This window comes from Poecilia latipinna, unplaced genomic scaffold (assembly GCF_001443285.1).
Source record: "Poecilia latipinna isolate Pla-1442-1.1 unplaced genomic scaffold, P_latipinna-1.0 Scaffold5314, whole genome shotgun sequence".
Classification (NCBI taxonomy): Eukaryota; Metazoa; Chordata; class Actinopteri; order Cyprinodontiformes; family Poeciliidae; genus Poecilia; species Poecilia latipinna.
The window spans coordinates 1,710-10,288 of NW_015117930.1; the positions used below are offsets into that span (position 1 = coordinate 1,710).

At 33.8% G+C, this 8,579-nt stretch overlaps 1 protein-coding gene across 1 annotated transcript; it reads right to left on the reverse strand.

Moving 5' to 3' along the window:
• Positions 1 to 3,123: 3,123 nt before the first annotated feature.
• Positions 3,124 to 6,666, reverse strand: LOC106943451 (gastrula zinc finger protein XlCGF57.1-like). The gene is made up of 2 exons (XM_015026761.1): positions 6,203 to 6,666; positions 3,124 to 5,466 (listed from the first exon to the last, which is right to left on the reverse strand). The coding sequence occupies exons 1-2, from the start codon at positions 6,348 to 6,350 to the stop codon at positions 3,746 to 3,748; spliced, it is 1,869 nt and encodes a 622-aa protein (XP_014882247.1). The 5' UTR covers positions 6,351 to 6,666; the 3' UTR covers positions 3,124 to 3,745.
• Positions 6,667 to 8,579: the final 1,913 nt, after the last annotated feature.

The window sequence follows — 8,579 nt, forward strand, 5'->3', positions numbered from 1 at the left end:
ANAGTAACTATTTTTTACATGTTTTTTAGGTAACTTTATGACTGCTGTTTAAAAACATTCCTGTTTGTAATGAGCTTCTTTAGGAAAAATACTAGTTTTGTAAAGAAGTGTATTTTATATCACTTCTTGAAATTTATGAATTTTCAAATTTATTGGTATTTATTGATTCTTTTATTGAACAAGCAGAGGAGAAAATAGTAAAACTATCAATCCTTGTAATAATGATTGTTTTAAATGGCACTAATTGGAGTTTATAGTGGCAACGATAAATAAAAAATTCTTATGAAAAATGTATTACGATAAATGATGATACCATAAATACCCTTTGTCGTGTTCACTTTAAATTTTGCAAATAAGAATGTGAAATGTGAGTTTTACTACAGTGTTTTATATATTGGGGATATTTAGCTAATAACTAAACAAGCTAAAGTTAGAAAAGGCCAAATTAAAAAGACAAAAATCAGATCAAGACACTTGCTGTCATTTGTTCCAAAGGCAAAATTATTGCCAAATCATCAGTTTGTTCATAATTAAACACATTAAGCACAAAGGATTTACATACAAATGTTACTACAATTTAAAGTCATTGCAGCGATTTTTCTGTTCTCATTCTCATAAAATTAATTGTTGACCGTTTACTAAACTCCAGCTTTTTCTCTTTTTCAATTCAAATTCAAAAGATACTTTACTGATCCCAAAGAGAAATTAGACGTTGCTGCAATTCATTAATTCAAGGTTCTTCAAAAAGTTATTGTATATTTTTGTATGTCCATTTGGGTCTCTACTGCTTCTAGAAACATTCCAGGTGTTTAAAAAAAAAAAGAACAATAAGTTAATATTTTTTGGTGTTTTGGTGCAAACTGTTTCAAAATCCTTTCGGAATATAATGTTACAAATCAACAAACATTGCTCTGTTACCTAGCAGAGATCAAACACGTTTGGTCAGCTGGTTTTACTGCTGTATGAGCCGTACAATGGCTACTGGAAAAGACAAGTGGCGCTAAAACAGCTTATTCTGAAAGGAGCTCAAACTAGAACTGACTAAATCTGTATCTGAGAATTATTTTGTGTTAAAAAAAAAAAAACGTTATAAAGGTATTTTGTGTAGCCCACAGGCCGATCCTAACTCATTCAAGGAAGCATAACAAGTCCCCATTAAGATGGCGTTCCTGCTCCACCTGCTCCGCATCAGACAGAAACATGTAAATTAAAGAACCAAAATATGTTGGCTGCCGTGGGAACTTTATAATTCAAATTTTTGTTTTTTTCATTGAAGCTGCTTCCATGGATTTCCATGTTTTTATCATTATTACTAATAAAACAAACAATCATGTCTAGAAACAAGTAAAAACCAGGCATCATTTTATTTTTTTATACATGTTGAAAACTTTTTTTTTTCTTCTGACAATGAAAAAAAAATTTAAAAGGAGATTTTATGTTTTTTCAAAAAGTGAAATAAGTTATTGGTTAAAGCTGAAAAAATTTTAAATTTTTGAATTGTTTGTGCTCAAAACTCATCAAATCTTAAGTGTCTAATTTTAATCGTTGCTGCTGTTGCGATGTAAACTGAATAAACACTTTATGTGCATTTTTGACAGTGTGTATATTTTGAAATCGGTCAGACAGAGTACTTTAGATTATCTGTTAAGTTTGTTTACAGAAAAATGCTACATTAAACAGACATAAATACTCAATATATTGCATAAAATATATCCCAATTTAATCCACAAGATGGCAGCACTGAAACTCGCAGGACTATGGCTGCTGGTAAACCTACAGGTTAAAGGTCGGTTAGAACTTCTGGGATAATTAACATCCTGGCTAGATTTTCTAATACACACCATGGACATCTGGATGGAAAACACCTGAGTTGCATCACGATTTTCTAAAAATACTGGAGACTGTCCTGAACTGCTATGTTTTAATTATTCAAAAGTCCAAATATGTTTTCTATTGCTCTCCTCTCTGCTGTCCATGGGTGGATTTTTTATGTCTTTTATTGATTCAAAAACCTACCAGTCATTTTCAGAGACAATATAATGTATGACATTTATACTTTTGTTTCTATTGCATAAGATGGAAAACTATTTGAAAAGCTGTTGTAACGTTTTTAATGTTTCTGAAATGTTGTCTACAAGTTATTTATGAACTCAACATCTTCACTCTCCACGTTTTTAACGTTTGTTGAATTTAGTTGGTTAATTAAAATAACCTCTACCTGTTTTACTTTGAGATAAACTTGTTTTTCTACCTATATTTATGTAATTAAACAGTTGACATCTGTTGTTGTTGGTACAAATGCAGATAAATCTTTACTGGATTTCACTAATAACAGTATCTTAATCAAATATTTTTTTTCATCTTTTATTAATTTTGTATTTCAGACTGGTAACTGGGACATAATTTAATTGAATGTGACACCAATGAGATTCAGAGCTAATTAAATGTATCTGAACAGTAAAGCTCTGATTTCATGTCTTGTAACTGAAACTTTTAGAGTAACATTATTTCCAGATTCATGACCTGACAGCAAAACTAAACATATTCATTTGTGTAATGTTTTAATGTCATTGTAAATTACAATAAATTATAAATCTACCATTCATATAAACTTCCAGTTATTTCCTATATTTCTTGTGTTGCCTTAAAGCTGACATGTGCTTTATTAAACTTCTGTTTACAGTAACTATGAAATAATTTTTTTAAATTTTAAACACACTCATGCGATCACACTTTTAGCAAGTTACAAAGACAATTTTTCAGTTTAGAAAACAAGTTTCTGCTTCCTGAATAGATAATTATTAAAGAGCATGTCCTGAGGTGGAGAAACCAGGTTTATTCAATAAGGAATTTGAAAATAGAAGCTTAATTAGTTTAAATCAGATTGATTTGCACAAGGAAACGCTGCGTATTCCTTACCAGAAATATGCTAAGTGCATTCATAAATAAAATTATTAAAATTGTATAAAACGTTAAATGCATAAAGTAGAATATTCAGAGAATCCTACTGAGTTAAAATATTCTGCAGTTCTAGGTATGAATGACGACAACCCAATATGAAACCTGTGTCTAATTTTGTACTGAAGTTCTAGCAGCCTTTTACCTGATGTATTGCACAATACATGGCGAAAAATCTTTTATTCATTACAGCTTTGAATCAAGACTAAACGTACAGTTGCAAATACAGATAAATGTTAAATGAATGAAGAAGATATAATTCAACTTTAATTTTTACTCACGGGTTGAATGAACATAATAATAGAAGGTAGAAGAACATGTTAAATTGACTATTATATATAGTCACTATTGTAATGTAACTGATATACATTTTTTAATATCTTACACAATTAAAGAAGAGAGTTGACATTGCACTGACACAGGTGAACATCCAGGGAGTGGACAGTGAAATAGTGACAGACTGCTGCACCCTAGTTCTATTTAATTTGTAGAAAATAAAAAGCAAGTAGAAATTGCAAATCATATTTTATGGGCTTTCCTGTGGCCTTAAGGATTGAAAGTGTTGGCTGACAAAAATTACTTTATATATGTTCAGCAATAATAAACCATGCAAAATTTTAACAAAATAAACTTAGCAGTCAAACCTCTGTAGAAAAAGGAACTGTAATTAAGATGCAATGTAAATGCACCTTCATTCTTGAGGTTCAGATTATGCTGACTCATCTTTATGAGTTTTCAGGTGCGGTATCAAAAGAGATTTTTGTCTAAATGTTTTTTCACAGAACATTCAGGAGAAAGGCTTCTCGCCTGTGTGAATTCTTATGTGATGAGTTAAAATACTTTTTAAGGTGAAACTTTTCCCACAGGTCACACATGAGAAAGGCTTCACACCTGTGTGACTTCTAATATGAACACTTAAACTGCTTCTACTGGCAAACCTTTTTTCACAAGTCGTACATGCAAAAGGCTTCTCCCCGGTGTGACTCCTCATGTGACATATAAAATGAGATTTCTGAACATAAGCTTTTCCACAGGTAACACATGAGAATGGCTTTTCTCCTGTGTGACTTGACATGTGATAATTTAGACTACTTTTTTCACTATAACTTTTACCGCAGGTCATACAAGAGAAAGGCTTTTCTCCTGTATGAGTCCTCATGTGAAAAGTTAAATGACATTTTTGAGTGAAACTTTTTCCACAGGTCATACAAGAGAAAGGCTTTTCTCCTGTATGAGTCCTCATGTGAAAAGTTAAATGACATTTTTGAGTGAAACTTTTTCCACAGGTCATACATGAGAAAGGCTTTTCGGCAGTGTGAATTCTCATGTGACGTGTTAAGTGAGATTTTTTTCTGAAACTTTTTTCACAGGTCACACAGGAAAAGCGTCTCTCACCCAAGTGAGTTTTCATGTGATAAGTTAAACCACTCTTCTCACTATAACTCTTTCCACAGGTGGTACATGAGAAAGGTTTCTCAGCTGTGTGAGTCCTTGTGTGACTCTTTAAATGGATTTTTTGACTGAAACCTTTTCCGCAAGTAGAACATGTGAAAGGCTTCTCATCTGTGTGAGTTTTGATGTGATCAGATAAATGACCTTTCTGAGTGAAACTTTTTCCACAGGTTGTACATGAGAAAGGCTTCTCACCAGTGTGAGTTCTCATGTGAATGGTTAAAATAGATTTTTGACTGAAACTTCTTCTACAAACAATGCATGAAAAAGGTTTCTCACCTGCATGACTCCTACTGTGACGATTTAAACTACTATTTTTAGAAAACGTTTTTCCACAGGTTGTACATGAATAAGGCTTCTCACCTGAGTGAGTTCTCATGTGAATACTTAAAATGTTGCTCAGACGGAAACTTTTTCCACAAATGACACATGTGAATGGGTTTTCCCCTGTGTGACCTCTCATGTGATAAATTAAACCACCTTTGTCACAGTAACTTTTTCCACAGATCGTACATGTAAAAGGCTTCTCGCCCGTGTGAGTTCTCATATGTCTAGCCAAGCAACTCTTTGAAGAAAAGGTTTTATCACAGATGTCACAAGAAATTAAAGTTTGGTCTATTTGAGTTTTGTTTGTTTTTTGTCTTGAGTTGTCAGCAGAACCTTTCTGCTGTCTGGTTTTCTGATATCTCTCATGTCGTTTCTGCTCTTCTCTCTTTTTTCCTGGGTTTTCAGTATTTCTTCCCTCCTGATTCTGGTTCTCAACTTCAGGAGAGGCAGAAGAGACAAGTTGGTTCCTGTTTGGTTCCGTCTCATAGTTAATCATTTGCACGTCAGAAGGAGTCACCTCGGTTTCCTGTTTCAGAACAAGCTGCTCTTCATCCTGACAGATTCTTAGTTGATTCTCTTCCTCTTTGAACAGGTGATGTTGTGGTTCCTCTTGTTCCCGTTTTATCTGTGGAGGTTCTGGCTCCTCTTGGTCTAAAATAGGGTTTCCATCCTGGTTGCTGATCTCGTCGAGAATCCCCTCCTCTTTACACTTACAGCATTCTGGAAGATCTGGACAAAAAGACAAAACACAATCTTATAAATGTGAGTAAAAAAAACAAACACATCCCTCACTTTTATCTCTTGGTGCATCTAAACATCCTTTACTTGCTTACTTTAAAATTTCAAACTTATAAGAAAATGAATTTAACTAATATGTTTCTTCTGACAGGAAGGGAAATACATGTGCTATCATATATTAATAAAATGTGATGAAGAGTTCAGTAAAAATGCATGTTTTAATTACAATTGATCTTATCAACTGCTCGACTGTAGCATTCATACACCAATGCCCCGATCAGTGTCTTGTAAAGTAGTATATTGACATGTGGCAGGTGGAAGCTGAATTCAAACCCACCATTTTCAGGATACGCCTGTTGTAAGAGTCGTGTGTATATGTATGTTTCTATGTATATTGACTTAGGAGTTTACAAAAGTCGGTGTTTAAACAAGTAAGTAAAGCAGGAAGAAGGAAGATTATAAATTAACAGGGACCACAGGAAGAAGAAGGGACCTAAATAAACAAGTTTTACTCCTTCATATCCCTTTTCAGACATAACTACCATGTTATATGTAATTTTTTTATAGCATGTGTGTTACGTTAGCAGCCAGGCTAAGCGGTGCTATTTATTTTAAAAAGGGTTTTCTTTATACAGCCGTAACAGTGATGACTAGTTCACAACGTTCCTTAACCCTGTCTCCAAATGTTTAATCTGTCTCATCAGTAAAACGTGACGGTGTTTCAGACCTGTTCGGTGTGAAATGATTCGGGGTGTCTGGGTAAGATCATCCATCTCCTCTTCGGACTTGACGATGATATTAAACTCCTTTAATGTTTCTTCAGCCGGAGTTAACTCCTTGTTGATTATCTCTCTCTGAGGCGGAGCTGAAGACATTTTCTATTTTTTTACTAAAGACTCGATCATTCACCTAAAACGTCAAACCCGTCTTCAAACTGGCTTCCAACAAAGGCAAAGCTCTTGGTTCTGTTTTTGTTTCCTTTGTGTTTCATTGTGGCAACACTGAAGAAACTCTAAACGACTTTTAGTTCCGCTTTGAATTCTCATCACTCCCAACGAATCCCGTCTTTCAACATACTGTTATGTTGAATCAGTTGAAATATTGTTGCAACGTTCATTCATATCAGTAACTTAATCCACTAAATGAAACACATTATATAGACTGATTACACTCAAACAGATGTTTTCAAGGCTTTCTTGGCTTTTCTATGAAAATGCTATATTTAAAATGAGAATATTACATAACACCAATAAAAATAATTCAGAAAATCTTAATGAAAAATATGTTCAATACAGATTAAAAGATTTTTTTTATTTGTTTTCATCAAAACGGGATATTATGCCAGAAACACACTCAAACATTGTTGTTTAATTTACGTTATGAATATGTTACCCGTGATCTGTTTAGCCATGTTTTAGAAGAAAATGTTTTGAAAATATGTTTTTCAAAACATTTTTAGATGTTTTTAGAAGAAAAATACAAATACATTGTATATTGTTTATACTGTAAAATACTGGGTAGTGAATGGGAGTCACCATGAGAATGAAGTGTGTAGAAGTGTAGAACAAGTTGTGCCTTTATATGAAAAGATTAAAAGAAACTGTTCATTACAGAGATAAGTATGTTGACAAATGAATGACAAAGAAAAAAATAACATTGACATAATGTGAAATAAACAGAACAGATTCCAGGAGGATTTGAGAAGTGTGGATTTGTTTCTGCAGCGTCTGTTACACCGACACCAGTCCTGGTACATGTAACAAATAGACAATAGACAGTGGATGCAGCTATTGGCAGGCTCAGTAATTGTATTGCCAAAAATGCATCCCCTCCTATATAGACTAGACAGTTAAGGGTGATATCAAATTTTCTACAAAATGGGCCTCTGTTTTCTCATGTGTTAAGTTATTATGGTGCCGACAGACAAAGCAGGGAATTGCAAACCATTAGCAGAGAACATATTCATCTGACACCAACTTTAAAACATTCGACTCGTATGTCTCAATAAAGGTGTCAAAACCGTATTTATTTCAATTCATCCTCAAAATAAAACCCACCGTTTTAGGGAGTACATGGTTAAGAAACAGGATAATATTACGAATATCTTTTAAAGTTGCCTCTTCGGTCATATTTCAGTCTCTTTTCTCATCAATATGCAAAAGCTTAGAGTGAATTGCGTTCAAACGACATGGCATAACACCAGGAGAAATTCAGCAGTCTGTGATGATCATTCATCTCTTCCACGAACTTCATGATTATTTAAAAAAAAACTAAAAAAAACTTAAAGTTTATTCAACAGGAGTTAACTGCTCTGTCTTCAATTGAAGACAGAGTTACTGCAAACACTCAAATATTTGCCAAATACACCAAACACGTCTATGTCTGATCTGTCATTTCCTGTGTTTCACGGCGGCTCCACTGAAGAAACACAAAACCGACTTTTAGTTCCGTTTTGTGTCTCCTAATTTGCTCTGAATCTGAGAAAGACTATAAAAGTTACAACACATGTAATGACGTTTTAATCCTCACGCTATCTTAGTGCGAAGCTCAGGAAGAGGGGATGACACAGTCAGACATCTGGGTAGAAATGGAGGCACCCCATCTGCACATCAATACAAAGGCGTGTTAATTTTACTGTAGATAGAGAAAAGAAGTAAATTTCGCCAAAAACCAAAATTGCAGGATGCCGGCCCTCGAGGACAGACTTTGGTCACCACTGTTCTAGACTAAAAGCCCTCCTGTTCATTTGCTTTATAACAATAATGAATGAAAAACTAACGTACTAACATATTTTGTGTAAAGATGGAAAAATATGTTTACTGTTTTTTTAAATTATTGACTGTGTAGGGCCTTCTATGACTTTGCATCTTTATGATGTACAGAACTTTAACCTTCCTTGTTGCTGAAATTTCTATACAAATAAACTTGATTGATGATCTTACATTTCATGTTTCTCAGAGAACCTCTTGGTTCGCAGTGGAGCGGAGACACACGTAGTGTAAATCAGGATAATCAGGAAGCAGGTATCTGCACAGGTTTAAAGTCAAAAACTTCTGCTAAAATGAAAATAAGGAGACCATCTTAACGTTAAATGGAGTTTATTA

What these genes read in the sequence shown, in the direction of transcription:
- LOC106943451 (XM_015026761.1), bottom strand. Translation starts at nt 6,350, where the DNA reads ATGTCTTCAGCTCCGCCTCAGAGAGAGATAATCAACAAGGAGTTAACT. An exon ending in AATCATTTCACACCGAACAG is followed by an intron (nt 5,467 to 6,202) that starts GTCTGAAACACC and finishes CTTTTTGTCCAG; the next exon opens with ATCTTCCAGAATGCTGTAAG.